We start from the raw sequence: 26,714 nt of genomic DNA on the forward strand, positions 1-26,714 counted from the left end.
TATTCACAAGTCTGACATTTAAATTGGAAGCCTCAAAATCACTGTGGGACTTTTCTCCAACCAAATAGCTCTGGATGTGCAGAGAAATATAACTTTAATCTCTGAGTCAGAGAGAGCAGCAGATCAAATTTGATGGCAGAAACAGGGAAGATAATTGACATATCTGACTTTTCTTTTTAGGAAGAAATTTCCACAGAGGCACACAGCAAGGAGATGTCTTTCTTACTAATGTGTTAGGAGCATATGATGATGCCCATGGGCTGCTAGAGCAACCCGCAATATTGTCAAAGAAGGCAGTAGTTAGCTGTTAGACTGGGGAAAAAAAAATAATTCAGTGTGAACTCAGTACTGACCTGGCTAACCTGATTAGTGGGTGACACATGGGGCAGTGCAGCCAGTGCGGTCCTGGTGTTAGTGACAACAAAAGGTCACCAGGGAGTCCATCGACCTGGTAAACCTGCAGCTAAATTTGGGACCCTTTAAAGGAGCAGATGTGGTCAGTAAGGCCTTGAAAGACTAAGACTCCTTGGACATTTCCTAGGGTGAGAGATACCAGAGAAAAAGCAACATCTTACAATAAGGCAGTAAGTATAAGACCAAATAGGAATCTTGAAGCAATGTGAGTCCTGACCCAGTAGCGCAGGACACATGTGTGGAGATCAGAAGTTACTGCTGTAGCAGGAGTGAGAGTAATCATAGGAGCTGTAGCAGCAGCAGAGAACTTCTGGAACAAGTTCACAAATGTTGATGATGTCTGAGAGACACTCCTTCCAACCTAGCTGGGTCATCATGAGAGCAAAGAAGCAGAAAACACAGGTTTAGAATAAGGGAGATAAGGCAGAAAATAGGACAGGCTGGTGGACTGCTTTTGCCACCCAAGGTTAAAATCCGTCCACGAGGAGGCATTGGAAATTAAACCAAACACATCAGTATTATATATACCTAATTAGTTTCCATTTCTATGTGATAACGGCTTAATAAATCAATGTATGATTTACCATACTGCTATTTTGCTTCTGTTTTATAGAATTCTTTCTTTTCCAAATGCCAAGTTAAAGAGTCCACTCATGTTGTGTGAAAGTAGTCACATCTTTACCTAGATTGACCCAAGATGACCATGTAGTTATTACATTGACAGGGACTTTTTTTTTTAACATCTTTATTGGAGTATAGTTGCTTTACAATGGTGTGTTAGTTTCTGCTTTACAACAAAATGAATCAGTTATACATATACATATGTTCCCATATGACAGGGACTCTTTTGATGGAGTGTTCCAAACACAAATGGTACAGACGCCAGTTACCCACATGCTGTATGAATAGGGACTGTCCCTGATTTGGGTGTTGCTAGGTAACAAATTCTTCCAAATGGTATGCACACCGGGTCTCTGATGTGGACATGCTGATTTAGGCCATCATTAACATTCATTGCTAATGAAAGGATAAAGCATATTTTTTCAACTATGAGTAATTTTCTTGATCTTAGAAATACGTATTTTGCCCAAATCCTAGGGAGGAAACATGGTATAAAGTTGATTGCAACTTATGACTGAACTTTTCTCGGATTTCTTTTAGCAACCATGTCATGGTTCCTTTTTCTACAGCAAATTTAATCTTTAAAAAGAGGAAACTTCCAAACACATGATAATAGTAAACATTAGTTATGTTGTAAAACCTTTAATTAAATTCATCTGAATAACAGATTGTTTCTATAGTAATGCTTGCTGAGTGGGAAACTCTGTATTACTACTGCAGCTCTTCATCTTTAAAGAATGACTTTCAGCTCCAATGGAGAATAACAAAAACATTGTGAATGCCCTTTTATAAACCAGCTATACAGAAAATTTCTTTGTTCCTTAGCTTGAGGTCTGAACACTGAAATACAAATTTGAGGGAGTAAGGTAGCTATTCAGGCAAATATACTTTTTATGTGTCAATTATTCAAAATATTGAGTCCAAAGCATATGAATGCATTTTTAGTGGCTTAAATTAGCTAGATAATTGCCTAAATTACCAACTGTATTTTTGTGTATAGACTTTGCTTCAGTTGAAGCTTTTAGAGCAATTCAAACTTTTATTTTAGTAAGCATAAAGGTAAAAATTCTCTTTTGATTTGGAGAGTATAGTTTTAATCATTTCAAAGATAATGGAATCTCCTTTATAATACCTTAATGAAATGAAATGAAAAAGTACACTTTTGAAAATAACTGTGAGAATAAGATGCTATAGAAATTTAACTTTATTTTACTATATTTTTACTTTTAGCTTCACTTAAAATTTATCTTTATGGTTTTATCTAACCATTAAGTAACTTAGACTAGTAGTTCTCAGACTTCAGTGTGTATCAGAATGACCTGAAGGGTTTCTCAAAACACAGGTTGCTGAATTTCTGTGTTTCTGAATCAGTTGTTCTGGTGTAAGGCCCAAGAACTTGTACTTCAAACTTGCTACAAGATGATGCTGATGGTCTTACTCTTGGAGAATCACTAACTAATATGCATTCAGTAGGGAAAAAAAAACCTTAATTACTCAATATAAAAATAACATTCATAAATTTATACATTCAACAAGTATGTATTGGGTACTCACTATTTGCCAAATGTTAGGGATATGGAAGAAAACACAACAGCCCTCCTATGAACTGGAGCTTAAGTGTTCCTGGCTACTTTAAACAAGGTAGGCTTCCTTAGTTTTCCACAGCTCTCACCTCTCTTGCTCTCTATTTTTATTCCTGGCCTTCTTTAGTCATTTATGTTTCTTGTCTACTAGGCAAACGGATGTGCCAGTGTGGTAGTAGAGACAGGTATGCGGTATCATCATGTCACAGGGGCAAGAACAGGAAAATCTACCTGGGTGAATTAGGAACTCTCCACAGGTAAAGGGTCCTTTGGAGAAGGTATGCTAGAGAAACGAAGGCAGTCTAGTAGAGAGGACACTATGTTATACAAACAAGGTGGTATAAAATGTATGTGGTTTCAAAAAACCACCACTGAAATATGGGATATGACAGCGATGGCTTGGGCGGCACGCTGTGATGGGAGATGAGGCTAAGGAGGTATCTGAGGCCATAACGTGTCTTTTGCTTAATGCACAGGGTTTTGGAGTTTTATAATTTTAGGCAATAGAGAACCATTATAAAGAATATAAACAGTGGAGTATTATGATCTGATGTACAGTAGTGGGACATGTGATCCTGAGGAAAAGAAGCTGAAAGCAGAGATACCAATTTTGAGATCACTGCATCAGATGTGTTGAGGGCCTGAGTAGGTAATTACAGTGGGCTGTATGAGAGAGATATTCAGGAGGTGTGCTTGAGAGTATTTGATCACTCTTTGGTTGGGAAAAGAGAGGATTAGAGAGAAGGAGAAGTTTAGCATGATGCCCAGGTTTCTGGCTTGGGTGGCTGGGGTGATGACACCATTCACAACGTATGAAGAGCAAGAGTTTTTGATGGAATAGAGTAGATGGTAATTGGGATGGAAAGGCAAGTCTTAGCTTGAAAATGCTAAATTTCCAGAAATGCTAAAATCTCCCAAAAAAAGATGTCCAGTGGGCAGTTGGATATATGAAGTTATAAGTAATTGGAAAAGTCTAGAGTGGTCTGGAGATACTGATTTGAAAGGGAGCCTTTATCCTGTAGGTCACAGGTAAGTTTGCCCAAGCAGGGTGTACAGAGACGATGACTAAGAAGAGAAGAATACTAAGAGCAGCTTCTGGGGGATAAACAAACAGTGTTTAAGAGTTTCTTGTTTAAGAGGAACAAGAAAATGGTACTAAAATAGCTGTCACAGAGATCAAAAGAAGCAAAGGAGTGTGGTGTCATGGAACGTGAAAGAACCGAGAGAAGGGAATCGAATTTAGCACAGTACCTTCAACCTAGAGGATAACATTGAGAGCACAACATAGAAAGCTCATTACAGTGGGCAGAGGAAGAAAGGAAATAAGGGAGACGATGAGTAGGTGTGGAAAATCCAAATGCCTGTAAGAAGAGTCAGGGGAAAAAAGTGAAGAAAGCCAAGTATGAACAGCAATAAGGAGAGTTGAGGACTGTGGCAAACTGAGGAGTACATACTGTCTAAAGGTGAGGTCAGTATTCTCTTCTAGCTTATTGCAAATGTGTGGCCACATACTCATCTTTTTCCAAAATAAGCTAGATTTTTTTTTTTTTTTTTGGCTGTGCCGTGTGACTGCAGGATCTTAGTTCCCCAACCCGGGATCGAACCCCGGGCTCACGGCAGTGAAAGTGCAGTCCTAACCACTGGATGGCCAGGGAATTCCCCAGAGATCGTAATTTTAGGTGTAATCTTCCAATTTTTAAATGTTGGCAACATATTTAATTAATTGAAACTTTGAGAAAATATTATTTGATGTAAACAGAAGGTGTCTATTGAAGGAGAGGCTATTGTCAGCAGCATGAGCCTTAGCAAAAGGGAAAGAGCCAGTAGAAAACGTAGCTGAGAGAGAGGCGTTGGTAAGGACAGACTGGGAAGGAATGGCAAACGGAATGGGTTTCAAGTGGAGATGTGGACCCCAGTTAAGATTTGCCTCCAGGGGTTGAGATATATTTGTTGAGGGTGGGCTGATTAAGTGACTTCTTGCCCAAGCCCTCCCCGTGCTCTGAGGTGTGGGAGGGGAGGTGATTTGTCTGACAAAGGAGGTGGATTTGACATGAGAGTCATGAAAAGCCTGGTGAAGTTTTAAAATACTTGCTAAGGGAAAGAGATGAAAAGTACCTAAAAAATTAGGATCTCATGTATAATTTTGACTTATAGCGTAATCATTTATAAATTAATAAATGATAAAATTCAGTATTTTTCTGTGACTTAAAAAGACTTAACTTGGGCCTGTTTTCTTGTTGGGATATGTTTCAAGTTTAGTAAAATGAGAAAACTTCATGGATTTTTTTGACCGTGATGGAAACAGTAAATTAAGTAGACTTAAACAAAAAACTATTTTAATTTGATAAGAGGAGTGAATGTTATTAGTTAAAATTTATTTGGGGATATGAGCTTAAGGTCAACATTTATAGTGGCTCAACTGACTCTTTGGTTTTCAGACATGATAAGAACATAGAATGTATTAATTTTCTGTTGGGTTGTATATTGTTAAATCAGGAATTTTTTTGTTTAATTTAGGTTCCCCCCAATCCCCTTAAAGAAATTTTTAACAAATGAAAATGTGTATGTGTGTCTGTGTGAACCAGACTGGCGATCCTAGATTTCTGCTATAAAATAGAAGAAACATAAGACTTAAATATACTTGTAAGTAATGTAAAATAAAACTTTTAACTATTTTATTTAAAATAATGAAAACAAAAGCCTCACACTTGACAATTAACTTTGAAATTAATAGTGTAAGCAAGGACACATAATTTGGTTTTCTTTCATGTTGTGCAAATATTTCATAGAAACAGATATTAGAGCAGAAAAAAAGAGAACACATCTTCCCATTGCTCTTAGTTCCTTTAGATGTGGCCCCCTGTTAGTTGGTAGTAAAAGTAGAATTTTCTCTTTTACTCAGTATCATTTCCATTTTTCAGATTGCAGGGTTTAAACCATCAGTGAGAAAACATTTAATTATGTCTTTTATTTGGTATTTGTATTTATTATGTAGTAATTAATCAACTCAATTGTGCAGTATATATTAATCTGATAGACCTATCAGAATAATACCCTCTCCTGTACTTGCTTCATTCCAGGGGACTTAAGACATCTATTTGTGGCTGGTCTTATATCTTCAACAGAGATTAAGTTTGTGAAAAATGAGTTCTTCCCAGAGAAAGCTGCTCACTTTTGCTGTGCTGTGTTCCTGACCCAGAAACTAGATATTTGTACTGAGAATTGATCCACCTTTTTATTCAATACAAGTCTCTAGGTTTCCAGAATTTACTCAGCCAATTGATCATAGTGCCTTTTCATGATGCATCTTTTCTATTGTGTATTTAGCTCCTTTTCTATTACTTAATATTCTCAATTTAATACTTGATTTCTTTTTCATCTAAGTTTCTTATAGCTCCTTCACATTTTTTCCCTTATTTTGTCTACATTTCAGGAGAGGCAGTTGAATATATAGAAACCCACATCATCTCAAACAGTAGCCTCTCCCCATTACTTTCACTTAAATTCCAACACAAGGGCATGCCTACACCCCCAGACACACACACACTTACACACTCCTTATTTAGATAAGAAATTAAGCTTTCTGAGAGTTGAGATGTTTCTGCAAAACAGGGTGTATCAAAATTTGATTTGCTTTTATTTCCTTATTGAGTTATTTGTTTTAGAGGCTACCGATGGAGCAACCATGTTTGAAATAGCGAACATGTTATTTCACACAGGTAATAAAATTATACTTTAAGAAAAATAAAGGAGTTTTCCAAAGATCAGAAATGATACAAAGTAGAAATTGGATAGTATCAGAAGCTACCAAATATAATTTGTCTCTCTTTAACTTTTCTGCTTGATTTAACAATCAACTCCTCAAAATTGACACCAAGTAAAGAGAAATTTAAAGCGTATAATGACAGGAGGTATAATCGAAACCAATATAATGGTTGTAAACAATAGCCCCTTGTAATGCTCTGGAAACAATTTTATCTGCATATTTGTACCCTCTCCAATGATTCCCTATATGAGTGACAGCTGCAGTGTAGGGAAACCATTCATGTTCACAAAATAAGAAACAATCTACTGAATTTGCTATGACTTGCACAAGAGATGCCATTTGAATCCTAGTATAAAGTTGCATAGATTATGTATGATACCTGGGAGGCTTCTGTATAGATTGTCTTCCATTCAAGAAATCAAAGTTTCAATTCTCCATTTGTATTTCAGTTTGAAATGAATACTTCATTTTTTTTAAATCCCCTTTTTTGTCATACGGCTGATACACTACTCCCTTTTTTACTCCCATCCAACTTGATGGACCATGAAAAACAGCTACTTTGGGAGGAAAATGAAGACAGTTTGAAGACAATAAAGAAACAAAACTAGGCTTCCCCCAGACAAATTATCTCATTGACATTCACTACCAAAATACAGGCTGACATTACCTAAAGTATACTCTCAGGAACCATTCAGTAATGTCTAAGTTTGTTAGTAGAAAATATAAAGATATCAAAAACAGTCATCAACTTAAAGGAACAAGTCTTTAGTATTACAATAGTTTTTTATAGTACTTCAATTTTGTTCTAAACATGTCACCTGGGAGACTGACAGATTGGTGGTTTTAATAGAGAGTTTTTCTCAAGTGTGATATTGCTCAGAATAAAATATTCAAAATATTGGAATTGTATTACACTAATATATTTGTCCCAATATTGCCTTAACAGGATACTGTACTGTCATTTAGACGTACCTAAGGCAGTAACTGACTATGAGACATTTTCAGCTGGAGTACATTTGATTTAGTATTAATTCAGTTTACAACATAGGCTTTTGGGACTGTGTTTTTTATTTTACATATATTTTGCTATCTGATTTACATAGAGTATAACAATTTATTTATGCAAATACTACAGTTTTGTGATAAGGCTTCCAGCTTCCCACAGACAATGACAGTAACTTAAATTTTCATTTGCTCATAGATCCTCCTAAAAACCACAGAGATCAATAAGGGAGGCAAATAAAAATACCCATAAACTATGCCTAAAGAGTAATTAGAGAAAGAGACATTACAAACTTTAATTTACATATGATCAGGGAAATAAATGCCGAAGACCAGCAGAATTGGCTAAGAAGAGTACACGGCAATAGTCAGGCAGAAGCTAAGTGGAAAAAGTGGTGGGGTGGGAGTCCAGAAGTCTCCTTAGAGTAATGGAACACATATCAAATAGGGTTTACCCTTGGGAGAAGAGGTTTAACACTGAGTGAGAAATACTGAGAGAAGTTCTGTGACCTTAATGGACAAAGCATTGATTACTAGAGAGACAATAGAAAGTGGCTAGAAAAGTGCACAAGACTCCAGATATCAGCCTTGGAAAAGCACTACATCTTGGAGAGGGGGAGGGATATTCAAAGGTGGAATTGTCCCTTGGAGGCTGGGAAATAAGGAAGCAGATAAACATAATGTCCCCTTATTAATATAAGAGGGGACAGAATATTCAGAAGACAAAAACAAGCAAACAAACAACAAAAACAGGCAGTGCCATATATTTTAAAGAACAAGTAACCCCCCTCCCCACAAACCCTCAAAATTTACAAACTCCTTGCTATATACGAATGAGACTTGGAACTGAAAAATTTTAAAAGGCATGCAAACAAGACCTATTCCCTTTGCACCCCCCCCCCCCGCCCAGATTTCTTGCTAGTGATGGTCCAGGAAAGTCCTTCATGAATAGCTATAAACAAGAATACTCTAATATTCATATAAAAATATCATAAGAGAAAAACAGGAAACGGGAATAAAAACATACTTTGCAGAGGAAAGTGTGCTAAATATCTGGTTATGAAACAGAATAGATATATAACATCCCAAAATAAATTTTAAAAATTTAAACCAGTAATTAGAGATATGAAATAAGATTATAAATTAGGAACTCAAAAACATAGAATAAAAACTGGACAAATAAGAAGAAAATGCAAAGCAAGAACTGAAAGAATACAGGTACTAAATTCAGGAAAGAAAGAGACAAAATCACCTAAAAAATTAAGACACATTACAAGCAAACCACAAGAATAGAGGCTAGAAATGAGAGAAGCTAAGAAAATAAAATAGAATAAAGAGAGAAAAAAGGACCAGAGAGAAAGTGATGGATATGAAAGACAGGCAAAGAAGGTGCAACATCCATATTATTTGAGTCCCTGAGGAAGACAAATAAACCAAAAGACATAAAATAAATATTAAAAATTATAATTCAATAAAATTTCCTGAACTATAACATGAATTGAATGTACATATTGAAAGGGCCCACCATGTATCCAGGAAAATTGACTTAGAACGTCAAATCCAGACATATGCAAGCAATAGTTTTAGACTTTAAAAGTCTGTCTTGGTTTGAAATAGGAGTATTAAAATCTACCATTATTAATTTATTTCTGAAATTTTCTGGGACTTGGAAAATTAACAAAATCCCTTACAAAGGGCAGACAAGTGGATTGGCATCAGATTCCTCATTAGCAACATTTGATGCAAGAAGAGTGGAACACTGTCTACCATGTTCACAGGGCAAAAAGTGTGGGCCAAATATCTTATATCTACCCAGGCTGTCCTCCAAGTGTGAAGGCTATAGAAAAACAGTGTTGATTTACTCATGAACATTTCCTGAAGAGGTGAACTTTATCCAAGAAGTTATGTTTGCGGAAACTTTGACAAAAAGACACGTAGTGAGCATTGAATACATTTCACTAGAAATTTAAGGCCAAAACAAAAGTGAGAAGTATGTAAATTACATCCTCTGAGAAGCTAGAAGTAGCACAACCAAACAAAATGGAAGGAGAAGGAAATATAAAATAAGCTCATTGAGTGCCTTCTTGGTAAAAACTGGGAGTGAAATGATATAATTTAAACTGACAAACTGAACGGTAGAAGACTAAGCATACTTAGGAGTGCAAAGATACTGATACTAGTTGAGCTGGATAATTTGAATAGTCCAGTCTCCGGAGAAAATAATTGTTAAAAAGCTACTCCACAAATAAGTACCAGGTTTAGATGATTTTACAGGGGAATTGTACTTAACTTTTAAAGTCCAGATCATCCCCAAACTATTTAAATGGTTATGTAGAGTAGAAAATAGAGAAGAAACTCCAAATTATTTTCCTAAGGAATTATAACATTGATAATAATACCTAACGAAATTGCATATACATGTTCAAAAATTGGAGAGCAATTTCCCTGATGAGGATTGATGCAAAATCCTAAATTAATTTTAGATGAAAAGAATTCAGTATTACAAGATGAAATACATCATGTCCAAATGTGGTTCCTTCCAGGGATGTAAGAATAGTTCCATGTTAGTAACTCTATTAATAAAATTTACCATAAAAATAAGGAAACAGAATAGCACACTCATTTCCACAGATGCTGAAAAGGCAATTTACAAATTTCAACACCCATTCTTAATAAATACAAGTCAATGGAAACTTCTATAAAATTATAAAACACATTCCACTCAACCACATGCCATCATTTGAATTAATGGGAATCACTGGTGGCGTTCACACAAAATTCAGGAACAACTGATGTTCACTATCAGTTTCTTTTTAATGATATGTTGGAGGTAATAGCCAGCACAATTAGACAAGAGAAAACTATCAGATGTATAAGAATTGGAAAGGAAAATGTAAAGTACTCTTTATTTGATATTATAGAACATTTGAAAAACTCAGAACAATGTATAAGCCACTGCAAACTAAGAAAACTCACTAAGATAGACCATAAAATTAACATACTCAGAAAAAATCAGTAGCCTTAAAAATTATTAGAAGATAATAATTAAAGAGAAGATCCTATTTATAATAGCAGCAACAACAAAACATGTTAAATGTCAAGTAGCAACGTAAACAATAAGGAAAAATTTTAAACACTCTTGAAAGATACAAAATTAGATTTAAAAATGAAAATACATATACATATTCCTGTATAGACTGACTCAACATCATAAAAATGTTACTTTTCCTCCAATTAATTTATAAAATTAATCTGAATCCAATAAAAATACCATAGGGATTTTTATCAAGGCAAGTTGTTTCTAATGTTCATGTGGAATATGCAACAAGAAATAACCTTAAACCCTGAAAATTAATATTAAAGGGAGTATGTCATATAAGAGGTTAACTGTATATTTAAAACAGTGTGATTCTCAGTGACACAGATCAAGAGAACAGAATAGAAAGACCAAAATATACTCATGCATGTAAGAAAGTTTAGTATGTGATAAAAGTGATATCTCAAATTACTGGTGAAAGACAGACTTTCTAATAAGTTAGAACAACTGGAAAGCCATTGATAAAATGACAAATCAAATTTATAACTTGCACTATAAACCAAGCTAAACTTAAAATGGATTAGAGATCCTAAAAAAGAAGTCTAGAAAAAAATATGAATTTATTTACAACCTTGGAATGGAGAAAGCTTTTCTAATTATGACTCAAAAATTCAGAATCGACAAAAGGTTGATAAATTTAGCCACATTACAAAAAAATAAAGGCTTTGTGTGACAAAAATCAGGAAAAAGATACAAGACAATTTTCTGGGGAAGCGATTTGCCACTTATTCCACAATTTAAAAGAAAAAGACAAAAAAGTTGAAAATGCATACAAGAAATGGACAATTGATAGAAAAAGAAATGTCCATAGTGCTTAAATATGTGAACCTCACTCATAATAAGAGAAATGTAAACTAAACTAATTGAGGTATTGCTTCTCACTTATCATGACAAAAATCGAGAAGACTGACTCACTCTGTTCGCAAGGCTTTGGAGGAAAGATATAATACATTGTATTATACACATTGTATATACAATATTATATACAATGTATATACAATACATTGTATTGTATTATATAATACATTGGTATTAGTGTAAAATGGTTCAAACATAAGGAGAGGAGTTTGGCAGTATCTAAAAAGATTACATATTCATTTACCCTTTGACCCAGGAATAACACTTATAGAACCTTACTCTGAAGATAATTTTGTCTAAGAATGTACATATACACATGAAAATACATATGCACAGTTCATTCTGCCATTATTACATTGGCAAAATTTGGAAACAACTTAAATGTCCATCAGTAGGGGACTGGCTAAATAAGTTTGGTATAAACAAGTCAAACGGCTTTGAAAGCAGCTGATCACTTCTGTTAGGCACTGATGGGTAATGTCAGCTATGGCTTTTTTATATGCAAAATTATTTTACTTAAAATGCAAACATATTTTGAGAACTGAATCAAAATGAAGCATGTATTAAAATTACTACAGTAGCAGGGTATCAGGAGCATTATGTTGCCTTTTACTTACGGTTTACAGTTTTGACTGGTAATATTGTATTTAGCCTCTCTGGGGAAGCAGAATTTTCTTCATCCGTCACATATTCAAAATTAATGATGAACATCATAGCCACGCCCTCTTGGTTTTTCACTGGAATTATGTGAGTGTTACAAATGAAAGTAGAACCTAAGGAGATAAAAAAAAAAATGAGTGTAAGGTCAAAAATATGTCTTCATTTTGGAGTGTCAGTAATATTAAAATTCTAACAAAGCCCTATAGAATTTTCTATCCTAAATGACCACTGAAATTCAATTAAAATTTGATTTTTTAATTTCATATTTTATCGCACAAATTTCCCAGAAAGATTTTACAGGCAAATTCAAGTACTACATTATGGAAAAACGGAATCAAATCTTATTTGTTTTTATACTCACCACTTTAATAATAATAAAAAAAGACATTCTTTAACTTGCTAGAAATAACTGTCAGTCTTTTCTTATATATTTTGATTAATTCTGAATCTATATAAAATATAGCTCTATAAATAATTAAGATAACTCATTTTTTCTCATCCTGAAATAATCTCAAATTATTTCCTTTTTTTTCTTTAATTTCTTAGACATCAAATAAAAATTACTGACTCTGTCTTAAACATGTCCTAATAATTCTTTCCTTTTTTGTGTAAAATTCACAATGCCTAAATCACAATGATTTTGTTTGGTTTGTATTCTGTTAGAAAATAAGAACAAAACTTTTGTCTATATTATTGTGTTAACTTGATCTTTTTAACCGGGAAGATGATATTCTTTTAAAAGCACAATTATAGGGCTAATAAGATACAATTAGAATCTCCTAGAAATGAAATGAACAAAGGGATGACTCAGTTTACAACTAACCACTGCCATCCATCCTTGAACAGAAAACCCAAGATCCAAGATTTAGAGAAGACAGTCAAGAAGCTGAGTTCTTTTAAATCAACTGACTTCTGACTGACTTCTTGGGTCTGACTTCTAAAGCTGAGTATTCCCTCAGAGCAGTTTCCTCACACATTGACCCTCTGAATATTTTCTTTAGTTGTGGTGATGGAAATCTCACAGGTTAGGGATTTATTTGGGTTCAAAAAATATTGTATTTTTTAAAATGCAAACATTTCAGGAAGAGTTCAATCATTTAGGCAATAGAGAGTATTTTGATTGCTTTCTCTCTTTTTTTTTCTAAACAATTAGCTGCGACCCTTTTGCATCTTGAGGAGAAGGATGGTTCAATGTAGAGGCAGGATCAGGGTGGGAGCAAGATCTGTCTGGCGTGAAACTCCGAAGGGAGATGTGCAAAAGTGAGAGTGTCACTGGCAAAGCCCATTGGGTCCCCAGGAAAAATAAGATGGAATCTAGGTGATTAGATAAGGTCTAACCTCTTCTTTTGTGCTTAGTCTAGCTTCACTTGCTCACAGGGTGCCTCGGGCAGCGGCCTTGCACCCACCACTTCAGACCAGAGTTCCTAGCGCAAAATGGCTGCGCCCGACACGCCAAATCAGTGGGCCGCGTGCAGAGTCGCTGCGCCCCTGGCACTGCAATCTGGAGCCTAGAGGAGCCTTAGCCCCACCCCACTCACCAGAACTCCACCCCCCTTCCCCACTGTCGGAGCCCTATAAAGCAGCCCCGCCCACAGCCTTTGGGGGCAGGGTAGGCGGTCGTGGGTGGAGGGAGAGCGTGGACTCTAGAGCAGGAGTTCACACCTCCTCTCCATTTTGATTCAGTTTTGATCAAAGAATAAACTTTCCTTTGCTTCTGAACCGCACTCAGTCTTCTTCTATTGGCTCGAATGACATTGGGCAGGAGGACCCTCGTTGAGGACCAACTCAGGAGGGTCAGTAATAAGGGGACCTCAAGAGGCTGGAGACAGGGGCATTGAGAGCTCCAACATCTACTGTGGATGCTAGTATTTTGAAATGGTGTTCCATGTATGCTCTCACTATTAAAAACAAAGTAGGAGAAAACTCTTTTCTTTCTTCTCATCCCTGTGAATTGGCTCCTGCTGCCAGAGCTGAGAACAAAGGCTACTGCTAATATTGCTATAGATTGAGACATCACAGGTCGAAGGGCTTTTGAGGGTGGCCCTGGAGCTCTAATTATTATTTATGAAATTGTTTCTGTGGGTTAATGTGTTCCAATTTCCAAGGAACTGATTTACAAATACACTTTTAGAACATATACTCTCTGTAAGTTGGGGATGTGTATGTGCTAGTTTTGATTCAGATTTTCAAATGTGGATAAGCCTCCCCAGTTTGAAATGTAGACGACCTTATTCATAATTAATTTCATTTTTTTCTATAGATATGGCCATAGTTTTGCAGCTGTTGGAAAGTACGTTTTAAGGATGACGTGCTGCACCTTCACGGTCTTCAGCTACATCTTCCATTCATTTAATAAAATAGTTAGCTAGAGCAGTTGTCATAGTTTCCATGGTAACAAACAGGATGACTTTAGTAAACAGAAAATAAGCAATTTAGGGCTGTTCCATTAGCACTAAAAATAGAATTGCTTCAGGCCAGGCATCACAATACAAAATGATTAAACAGAGAGTCTGAGGAGATGCTAGAAATAGCCATTATGTATTTTGCTAATGAACCAAAATACATATTGATTTTACCACTTAAAATGACATTTCCTGGATCATTTAGAATATCATTGTGAATTCACAGATTTGTTACTTCACAGTTTCAAATCTTTCAACATTTGAGGTTTACTGCTGATTGTACAATAAAACATAAAGCACAGATTTTTGAGAGATCAATAAATAAAAGATGTAGCGATAGAGATCTAATAGGTTTGTAATAGGGCAGAGAAATTTTGCTTTCAGTAATAAGGGACAAAAATCCTGTCTTTCAATACTAATGCTTGTACATTTACTGTCCAGTGCAAAAAATCATACAGTTATGGTGCTTTATTAAAAAGTTTGGGGCTTCCTTGGTGGCGCAGTGGTTGAGAGTCCGCCTGCCAATGCAGGGGACGCGGGTTCGTGCCCCGGTCCGGGAGTATCCCACGTGCCGCGGAGCGGCTGGGCCCGTGAGCCATGGCCGCTGAGCCTGCGCGTCTGGAGCCTGTGCTCCGCAACGGGAGAGGCCACGGCAGTGAGAGGCCCGCGTACTGCAAAAAAAAAAAAAAAAAAGTTTGGCCATATGCATTGGTTGCATAAGCATATTGAGTAAGTGTAATTAATCTAGGATTACTGCCCACTATCATTGTTCCCTGCATGTTTCTATTGAGCAATATATCTCCTTTAAAGTCAACTGAAGACTCACATTTACATTTTTTTCTCTTTTAGTTTTTGGATTTAATGTCTCCATCAATCTTGCATAGACTCCTGGAAAGCAGATACTGAAAGGAGATATATGGAATTTATAAGAGGAGAAGACTCAAATACATTTTACAGTGCAAAAACAGTTTAGCTTGCATAATGCTACAAACTCCAAGTTCTGTTAAGATACTACTTTTGTAAAGTAACATTACTCTAAAAAGTCATTACTGTGTGTTCCTAAATATTTTTCTTGATCGCAACAGTGGGAGCAAGAGCAATGGAAGCATAACCCAGCAAATACTAATCTAGCAATGAAGACAAAAACAGACACTTTCAATAATGTATAAATAAGAGAACTAAAAAACAAAATCTGGAAATAAAAAGTTCAGGCCTTGGTGAAATAAATCGTGTATTCAAATGAAACTAATAATGTTTTTTTAAGAAGCAGCTTATTTACAATAACATTATCCAATGATTATAAAATTACATGCAATTATACTAATATTAGTTAGACTCAGGTTCATTTCCATGTTTTGCCTCCTGAGTGAAAACTCTGTCAAAGTGGGAAAGGCTGCTTAGAAGGAACAGTGCTAATTTTAATAAAATGTTTAGAATATTAATTTTTAACTGTAGCCACAGAGCAAGCAAACTCGTGGTAATCTGAATAGTTACTCCTTTATTAATTAACTCCTAGGGGCATTTTTAAATAAAATACCAAGACTCTTCCTTCTGAGCTGCTTGAAAGATGTTTTATTCTACTGTTTGTACTCACGGGGTATCCTTACCCTGAAATAAAAAAATGTCTACTGAGCGCCTAATATTGGGTCAGGCACTGGTCTGAGTTCTCAGATGGTAGAAGAACAGCAGTGAGAAAACAAATCAAGGTCTTAAATTTGTAAAACTTATATCCTACTGGGGGAGACATCATTAATAAACACATATATCAAGTAAAAATAAGTACAATGATGAAGAAGAATGAAGAACAAGGTGGTAGATGATGACAGTGGTAAGGGAATGCTTCTCCTGCAGAATGACATGTAAGCAAAGACACTTAGGAAATGGGGAGGTGGGCTATGTAGCTCTGCCAGTGCAAAATCCTTTAGGTGGAAGCATGGCTGTGAGCTCAAGGAACAGTATGGAAGCCAGCATGGCGGTTGTGGCATAGGACGGGCTTGGACAGTAGGTAAAGTTAAAGGGGAAGTAGGGAGCCACACCTTGTAGATTGTGGGGAAAGGATAAAGGGTAGGAGGTTGAAGCTGGCTTCCCATTGCCTTCTGACCTGAAGCTGGTTGGGAACTGTAATTTTAGAAGTGAGACCATTTGTGTAACAGAAAGTAACCAGAAGGCTTTATTATCTGGGAGTGACCTAATAAGGGAAGGACCTGCCAAACACCATCCAAAGTCAGTAGGGAATTACTCTGGGGAATAAAGTTTAACGGGATGATGAAAAATAGAAGTTAGCTGCATTTTGTTCATAATCCGAGCTTTGCACTGTTCAGTAGAACTCATACAGGTGTAAAGCTCTTAGAACAGTACCTGGCATGGAGCAAAACTCAACACTGTGAGCTATTACTTTTGCCTCTTGTTGGAGGGTCTCCAGAGGGGAAAGTTAACTCTCAAGTCTATGTAATTTCCTCCAAGCTTTTACCATTCTTGGAACCACAAGCTACACTGTTTGCTTGTATTTCTGGGCACCAAGTGGAGATTATTCTTCTCTGAGCTGATAGGTTTAATGAATGCCTCAGAGTTTTAAATTCCTTTCTTTCTAGTAGATTGGGGTGGGGGGGGCTCTTTGAGATTAAAAAAATACCATTGGAGACCTGTCCTAGAAGAAAAAGTAAACATACAAAGGCCTTATCAAAGAGGCAGCATTGTTTTTTAAATTGAAGAGCCTATTACAAAAGCAAAAAAGGACTGTTATACTTCTTAGAAGGAGAAAGCTACCCAGTCACAAATGACTTAAGATATAGCCAAATGGGACTTCCCAGGTGGCGCAGTGGTTGAGAGTCCGCCTGCCGATCGATGCAGGGGACATGGGTTCGTGCCCCGGTCCGGGAGAATCCCACATGCCCCGGAGTGGCTGGGCCCGTGAGCCATGGCCGCTGAGCCTGCGCGTCCGGAGCCACAACAGTGAGAGGCCCGTGTACCGCAGAAAAAAAACAAAAAACAAACATGGTATTTTAATATATATTTATATATAGAGAGAGAATGTAATTTTAAAGTAACATTAACCCCTTTTGTCCTCTGGTTTTAGAAATGTTCTTTTCTAACTCTTCCATAAAGTGAGGAAAAAAAGTGAGGAAACTAGGGAAAAATGTCAGCCATCTGCACCAGTAAATAATAACTATTAATATTAGATATAGCCAAGTGGAGGCACAAGAGAGAAACAAGCCAAATTTGTACTTGACTTTTCAGTATGTAATGTTTCCTTTTATTTCATTTTTTCAGAACCTCTTCCATCTTCTGCTCTCTCCAAGCCTCCAAGATGAAATATTATGAACCTCTTCCTATCAATGAGGTGCATCATTAGATATATTAATTTCTCATAGAACTATTGAGGACATAATGAATTACCACTTTCTGGATAATTTTTTTAAGGGGAGTAGTGAAAAACAACAATTATCACAAGATGAGCTCTAATGTGGCCTCTATATAGGAGAAATATTTTGGTTGTGTGGATAAGACCTTTCAGATATCCCTCTGTTCACACCATATAAGTCATTGCTTGCTGATATCAATATCACTTTTGGACAATTTATGACCTAAAGAACGGGAGGGGACCATCATGGAATCCTGGAACAAGACTCACCCCCAATTATACTCGGAGATAAGGCCTACAAGGAGGTAATTAAGGTTAAATAAGGACATAAGGGTGGGGCCCTAATCTAATAGGACTAGCATTCTTATAAGAAGAAGAAAAGATATCAGGAGTCTGCACACGCAGAAGAAAGGCCATGTGAGGACCCAGTGAGAAGGCAGCCATCTGCAAGCCAAGAAGAGAGTTCCTACCAGAAACTAATGCTGCTAGCACCTTGACCTTGGACTTTGTGCCTCCAGAACTGTGAGAAAATAATTCTCTGTTATTTAAGCCACTCAGTCTGTGGTACTTCGTTATGGCAGCCTGAGCTAAGATGCCCTGAGGTGGAGCATGTCAGGGCAGGCAGCCAGTGTTGCTTAAACAGATTAAGTTGAGAGGAAAGTGGTAAGAGATCCAGGTCAGAGAGATAACAGAGCAGGGGAGTGGGGTGGGAGTGGAGGGTGGCTGAGGAAGCAGCGCTTTGTGGGCATTGCAATGACTTGGGAAAGGGAAGTGGTAGGCTCTGGCTGCTGGGAAGACATGGACACATGAAACATTTTTTGTTAGTTTGTCAAGTAACTTGGTTTACATAGACTAATTGTATACTAGAGCACAGAGTGTGAACTGGGAAGTGATGGACAAGGCTTGAGCCATAGGAGGTCATGTCCTGATGGCTTTCTATGTTCCTGAAATTCAGCTTTTGGTCTTGGGGATGCAGTGATTGTTTTAAGTATGAGAGTATCTTCAGAGGAAGTATTTTAGTGTACAGACTTAAGACACGGCTCTTTTAGGTCCTAGTGATGTGTTAGAGAAGTAATTTCAAAAGGTAGAGGAGCTAAGTGAAGAGACAGAAGGCACATTTAGAAAGACTATTAATAACTCATACAATATCATATCAACAAGAATAAACAGAATAGGTAATTCCAATGAGCCCATATAGTCTGTTTGGCCTTGTGGATTGGGTCAAACTTGACTGCTTGTGGGAGGCAAGTCTTCTAATATTCGCCCATTCTCTTACGTTACCAGTCACCTGCTTAAACCTAAAGGAGTCTACTGAGAGCACAAGAGGAGGAACTACGTGAGCTAACACAACCACTTTATACAAAAAACATTATTAACAAAAGAACCGAGCTGCGCCTCTGACAATGCATTAGGTCTAAAGAAATAAGCTTAACATAATAGTCACCACCATACATAGATTTAACATAACAATCACCAACATGATTAAATTGAACAACTGTGAACATATTTAGATAGTTTAGGTACCTGATGGAGTAACATGGAACTAGAAGTACCCTTTCCAAATTTCCAGGAGAGATTATATATATGCCTTTTATTTGCAAAATGAAGAACTAGCCTCATTTACACAAGCCTTGTTGTCACGCTCACACCCTGTGTGGTAGTATTAGCACTGAAATGTCAACAGCATGAATTATTTATTTTTAATTACATCTTATTTAAAACAATTTTAAACATTCAGAAAGTGTTGAGGCAGTGCCAGTGAGTAGTAAATTCCTTGGATATGTAGCTCTGTGTAGTCCCTGGAATTAGACAGACATGGCTCTGCTATTATTTGCTGAGTGACCTTGGGTAGGTTACTTAATCTCTCCAAGACTTAGATTCCTCATCTGAAAAGTGAGGAAAGGAAGAGAGAGTACCCCACTTCACAGTATTGTTGGGAAGGTGAAATTAGACAATACCTCGAGAGTACTTAGCATGGAGTCTGGCATGTAGAAAGCGAGCAATAAACAAGTTTTATTTTTATTAAATGGAATAGGAAAACCACTTTCTCAACCATTGAAATGGTGGTTCAATTTCCTTCAAAGGTTTGATGACGAAATTGAGTCATTCAGCTCTTAAGGAACTTCAGAGATAAATCCATCAGCTTAATCCCCTTGTCTTCAGAGGAGACAGTACGTCAAACATCAATTTGAACAGAATGAGAGCTCAGTAGATGGAAGATTCTTTTATGTTCTAGTGTCTTAACATGTGTCTTCTTAACTTTGTAGTGACGAGGCCCTTAGTTTGATTCCCATATTTTTCCTGTCCCTGTGGACTGTTCCTATTGCCTGTAAAAAGTATACTATATACCAGGTAACTTTGTGATAACAGAACTCTGTCTCTTTTGGCAAGCTCCATAGTGCGAAGAATTTGGTATATAGTAGAAATGTGTGAAGCAATCTTTATTTCTGGATTTGCTCGAGAAGTACCATGATCAGTATTTGAAAGCACATTTTAGAAAGAAAGGTAATAATAATAGCTAACGTCTATTGGGTGCCAGCCACTGTTCTAATGGCTTTATGTGCCTTAATACATGTGCACCTTCACGAAAAATTGATGATGGTACCATTATCATTCCTATTTGCAGATGAAAAGTAAGCCATGCACAGTCTCTCCTTGCCCTTGATTTTGGGGCATTTCTTGCCCTTTCCATGACTGGGTAGACTACTTGGTTCCAATTCCTTCTTTATGCCAAGACCCTGAGTTCCATGATTTTTAAATCAGGTAAGTTCTAAGAGGTTTTTATCTTTTATAAGCAATGGCCTGAGAACTAAAATTCTTTCCACTTCTTTCTCTCAGTCTTGCATGGTCCTCCTGGCTTAGGCAGAATTCCCTTCTGCTACTTGGGAGACAGGAAGGCATCATCTATCTGTCCAGGTTTGCCCAGCCCCACATTCCATTTGAATGCATCGAGTCATACACTGCCCCATGACCACTTTCCATCTCTCCTTCTTTTTATCAGCTCTGGGCTTTCTAAGAATAAAGGTGCTCCACTCTGCTCCCTCAATCCCTGTATACTATCTTTACTACTACTATTAACAACTATATAATTAAATCATGGCTACTATTTTCTGAATGTCTTCTATGTGTCACATGCTTCTCATGAGAAAACTTTATCTCAAAGAAGTTTCTCTAGTAAGTAGTAGAACCAGGCTTTGAACCCAGACCTTTCCAGTTTCACTCTTTCTCTTACAACAGTGTTTCCCAAACAGTGAGATGTTAATTGATGCTACTGGAAAGGGCTTTCTGTTAATGATCCAGTTTGGGAAACGTTCTCCTCTAGAAGATGCTCAATGCACATCATTGTATTAGAGGTTTTGAGAAGTTCTGTAAAAACAAGTATATATTTACTTTGTTTAATGCAGCACTTCCCAAATCAACTTGACTCTGAAATACTGTTTTAGAGAAATTTGCAATAACATCCAGCTCCTTGGAATGCCATTGGAAAACAGTGAATTGGGTTAGCTCCCTCCCTGCTTTAAAGACATCCTTCTGAGAGGGAGGAAAGTAAATATCATAGGTCACCTAGATGCTTAAGTGACAGGGAACAAGGGGCTGAAGCAGGAGGGGAAAGAGAATGGCAAAGGCCAGTGTTACCTATGCAATACATTTTGCCTGGTGTTGGTCCTGATCTAAGTTCTCAGAAATCCAACTAAAATAGCATTGGCATATTTGATCACATATTTTGCAGCAATGGTTTTCCCATAAGCTAGAAGGTTACCACTAAATGAAATATGATAGAGCACTTCACAGACTAGGTCCAGTTCATACTATTTGACAGAGATCAGGTTTTAACATACTATTTGACAGAGATCAGGTTTTATAGCACAGAAGCCCTCATTCAATATCTATTACTATTCTGCATCAGATGTTGCATGAGAAAACTCTGACATCTGCAAGGAAATATTTTCACTCTGTTTTCTCAGGAAGTCTTTCCTCTTCATTTTCAAAATGCGAACATATGTGAACTTACAATTATTTGTTGACTCTCACTCCTTTCCACTGACACTTCCTCTGTTAACATTAATGTTCAGGTGTTAGGTTCTCATTATGCTTGTAAACTTGATTTTGGAAAAAAGCAAGTTTAATTGTCTTTCTAGACTTGATAAACCACTAAGAAATTATTTGGGAATTGAAATAAGGAAGAAAAACTCTTACACCTTGTCTGACTCATAAATTAGACTGCCTCTGTAGATGTACTATTATGATTACCCACTTCCTAGCCCTGGTTCCCATTTAATTTTTGAGCTTTTTGGATTGAATTAGTGTATTGGGACACATAAGTGTTAGAACAAGCTGAGGCTGATTTACAGGCAAACCAAGTCTACGTTTGTAATCAGGAACTTTTGGGGCATGTTTATGACAATTTTTTTTAATGCTTTGTGGTTTTTACACCAAGTAAATATTTGTTATTTGGTTCAAAATTTTTTTCATAAGACATACTCATGTCACCAAGTCTCTGATATACCTCAAGCAAGTCCATCCCACCAAACTGCCATTTACCCAGTAAAACTGCATTAACACTGAACCAACTGGACTAACTCAACATAAGAGCAAATCTGCACCTCACCCTGGTATGTACACACTACTGTCAAGGTCAGACACAAGTAGAATCCTGAGGCCAGGCACCGCCACGCGAATGTCGTTGCTGACGAAGGCTGTGCACGGCCATATGCCTGGTGTGCTGTGTGCACGGTGTATTCTTGGTTGTCGGTTTGCTCTCACTGTGTTTGCACAGAACTTGACGGGGTTAAAGTTAGGCTCTGTAGGCCTGTCTGGGACAAAAGTGATAGAAGCAGAAAAAGGTGAAACTGAAGATATTTCTCTAGGTAATTTAACCCTCCTCTCTTTTCACAAAATTTCCTATCCCGTTTGACCATTATAACTTGGGATTTTCGTTTTTATTTTTTAAATGCCTAGGCTACTTTTACAAAATAGCAGAAGGAGCAGAAAGGATGTCCTGTCCTGGCAACTAGTGAAAGCAGGGCTTTTTCTCCCATTGGCAGCATGAGTGGAGAACTCCTGGGCTTCGACACCAGGCTTTGGGGCACGTGGCTATGACAGATGTTCTCTATTCCCGAAGGCTGCCAGAGGCATGGACGTGCAGCAGACGCCTTATGGAGGGATTGCTTTGCAGTGGTTCATCTTGCCCTGCATATATTTTTCCAGAAACAGTTGCATAGCTACACAGAGAGATGTTCTATTTAAAATTCAGCCAGACCACACTTCTTGTTGCTTTTGTGTTTTAACCGTACCAGGAGTCACGACCAAGCCTAGTGCCTTTTCAAGGTAGCAGGGTAGTGACTGCCATGGTCCAGCTACACACTGAGACCACAGAGAAAGATGTGGGGTGGGATGATCGGATTGATGCACACAGCAACATGTTAATCTGAGGGGCAAGATGTACTTTCTGTATCCATGAGAGAATGCAGAGTGTAATGGTTAAGCATAAAGCCTCTGCATCAGATTGTCAGGGGCTAATTCGTGGATCTGCCACTTGGCAGTGTTTGATATTAGAATAAGTTACTTAAATGCTCTGAGACTCAGTTTTCTCCTATCTGTAATATCAGAGTGATGATGTTACCCATTTTATGGAGTTATTGTGAGGATGAAATGAGCCAACATCTGCAAAAGTTTAAAACCTTGCCTTGTATATTGAAAGAAGTGTCTCTTATCAGAAAGAGATGATCAAAGCATAATTTTGAGCTCTGTAGCCAATAAGATGGACCAATCATATTTTTAAGTTGGGGAGAGGGGACAAAATGTGCTTGTAATATACCCATTTCCCTTGTGAGCATCTAACTGCCTATGCACACTCCGTATTTCCAGTCCTATTGGCCTCTAACTTTATAATTCCCTCCCCAGACTTTGCCTCTGATGTGCCCTTAGCCCTAAACTTCTCCTGTCTTATCTTTTATGAAAATTTACCAGTCCATATATTTAACCAAAGGTCTTCCCTAAGCACTTGCTTACAGAGATACATGGGGCTTAATTTTCAGATGAATCTCAGCTCTGGTATTTGAAATTTTTTGCAGATAAAGCCTCTGCTCTTTGGTTTTACCCATGACTAGAAATATGCTGGACATGTGCACCGGGAGGAGGCTGAGGTCTGTGAAGCCAACCACATGCTCCGGCCTTGCACCTCCAATGGGTTTTATTATTATTTTTTAATTAATGAAAATATGTAACATTAATAGTTATTATTTACTGGTGCAGATGGCTGACATTTTTCCCTAGTTTCCTCACTTTATGGAAGAGTTAGAAAAGAACATTTCTAAAACCAGAGGACAAAAGGGGTTAATGTTACTTTAAAATTACATTCTCTCTATATATAAATACATATTAAAATACCAAGTTTTTTTCTCTGGATGCAAAGATGTTCATTCTTTTAAAAATGTCTAAAAAAAAAAAAGGAAAAAAAAGTCCCCTTTCCTCCCCTCAAGTCAACTTTCATGCTGGAGAAAATCTTCTATTCCATAAGTCTGATCGTAAAAACTTCAAGTATTAAAGTAATTTGTACATGTAGAGAGAAAAATGACTTTTTCAAAATACACAGGGGCAGCTGCCAAATTGATGTATTATATATTGTGGTTCTATTTCTTGAAAGAATTTTTTTCGTTATTTTTACATCTAACAAAGGAAAAAGTGATTAAAGTTGATTACTTATAAAAATGAACTTTGGATCACTGTATAGACAGTTAAATTTGATTTCTTACTACCTATTTTTAAATAAACTGTGTGAGACAGGAAAAAAAAAAAAAAGCCGGGTTAATTCCAACAGCTGAAGGTTAAGCCTTCAGCTTCTCTAAATAGGAACCTCCATCTGAATGTCAATGACTCTTCCTTTTTGCCTGATGACTTTGAAGCTGATCAGTGATTCTGTATGTCAACATGTTACCTCTCTCAGTTAATCTAAACCCACTTGATAGGAACTTCCTGGAGATAAAGTCCTATATCAGAGAAGTTCCTCTAAAGATGGAAATTTCAGGCACCGTGGTGAGCCAATGGTAGAGATGTTTTGAAGGCAATGGAGACTTTTATCACCCCTCAAATGGTAAAGAAGAACTGAAAAAAATATTAGATAGAACACACTGGTGAGATTTCAGTAGACATTATAAAACCACTAGCAAGGTTGACCTATCATGTATTACATTTGAGAAGAAAGAGATTCAGTCTTTTAAGACGAAAAGACTTTATTTCTTAGATTCCTTTCCTTTACTGTCATTGTAAATTTCTAGGGACAAAGAAAACAGACAATATTATTACGATTAATGCTAACAAGAACAGGAAAGGAATCAACATTGAGTCATCTAGTAACATCACTGGAAAGCACAGTAAGAAGGCCCTATTCCAAAATGTTGATTGACAAGAAGAGATTGGATTGCTGCCATTAATGTTCTTTGAAATGCTGCTCCTTCTAAGAACTGCACCTGAGAAACAATCATGTATTTCAAAGTGTCTTCGTGTGGATTTTATGGAAAGCTTCCCAGAGAGGTGACAAGTTGCATCTTAATTAAGAATGCATTAAGTATTTCCAAACTCATCTCAGAAGCTATGGTGATAGGCAATGCTTGGCAAAATATATAGACAGTGAATGGTATTTGAGAGCCCAGCTGGAGGGAGAAACATTGAACAATGGCATATGCTGCTCCTAAGCCACATCCTCTCTAACAAGGCATTGAGATTGGGGTGTAAGCATTGTTGGTGTTTCTGCTGGATTTCTTCAGTTTCCCTTCCAGGCTCACTTTGCATTGTTCTTTTCCTGCTCAGAATGAAGAGAAGATGCTGAAAGCCCTCTGTTATCCTCTGAATTCCAGTTGGGTTTTAGCCAGTGGGGATTTCCAGTAGGAAGTCGAAGGAAGGGAGGAAAGTGATGGAGTATTTTTTCCCTACTGCCTAGTCCTACTGGGTTGCAGAGGGTTGGATGCATCCATCACTAAATTTCAGTTTCTGGCAGCCCTCATATAGCCAGCCCCGTCTCAGGGTTCCAGTAATTATCACTCCCTCTGATTGCCTCTTCGAATGGCTCTCCACTGTTACTCAGCCCGGAACACCGCACCATTCCTTACTGCACTTTTATATGTTATTCTTTCATTAACTCTCTTCAAATTGCTCGATTTGAGCATTCAAAAAATATTTGAATATTGATTCATACAAGATAAAAACACTACAAAACAAGGGAAGTAAGTGGAAACTTGGTAAGCAGACATTCCATATTTAAGGAATAAAGATGTAGCAAAATACTGGGACAATGAGAATAAGTCATATATGTTAAACAAGACAAAGAGAACCCCCCAAATTAAGCCAGATAATAGTAATAAGGCAGCACATTTGTCCCCATATAGATTGGCAGAAATTGTAACCATGACAAAATGTGGGTGTCAGGTATTTGGATATGATAAATGACTTTTTGAGATAAAATTCCTTTAGAATTTCAAGGAGGATGAAATGTAATAGATTTAGCTCTGAGCAGTGGTCAGAAGAGTGGTAATTATTAAGTGGTAATAGCATGATCAAATTCAACATTTTAATAAAAGTGAGGGGAACCGAAAATATCCATTGGAAGGAGGGTGCCTAATGATAGAAAAGAAAACAAAGAAACAGCCAAACTGACAGAATATTTAAAACATTTAAAAAAAAACTACTCATTAATATCCCAGGGGAAACCTTTAAGTCATTTAAAAGCAGCACAATGTATTTCGAAGAAAGGAACTCGACCACAAGTCCTGAATGATTAAGTGGTAAAACTACACACTTGAATGAAGAAAAAAGAAAAATTAAGATTTTTTTCCGAAGTGAAGAAATTGTAAAAAAGAATCAGGGAACCTAGTAAGAGTCAAATGTCAAGTGTAAAAAATTAAGCAAAAAATAATTTGAGGGACACTTGCAAATAATTTCTAAGCGATTAATT

General features: G+C 37.0%; 1 protein-coding gene across 3 annotated transcripts in view; it reads right to left on the reverse strand.

The window, feature by feature from the left end:
• Positions 1-26,714, reverse strand: part of KCNH7 (potassium voltage-gated channel subfamily H member 7) — a 464,718-nt gene that overhangs the window by 139,414 nt on the left and 298,590 nt on the right. For all 3 annotated transcript variants that reach the window (XM_055088195.1, XM_055088197.1, XM_024122327.3), the window contains exon 3: positions 11,959-12,114. In XM_055088195.1, coding sequence (XP_054944170.1) covers positions 11,959-12,114 — 156 coding nt within the window. The remainder of the gene's footprint in view (positions 1-11,958; positions 12,115-26,714) is intronic.

The sequence above is a fragment of the Physeter macrocephalus genome, chromosome 2, assembly GCF_002837175.3.
Source record: "Physeter macrocephalus isolate SW-GA chromosome 2, ASM283717v5, whole genome shotgun sequence".
Taxonomy (NCBI): domain Eukaryota; kingdom Metazoa; phylum Chordata; class Mammalia; order Artiodactyla; family Physeteridae; genus Physeter; species Physeter macrocephalus.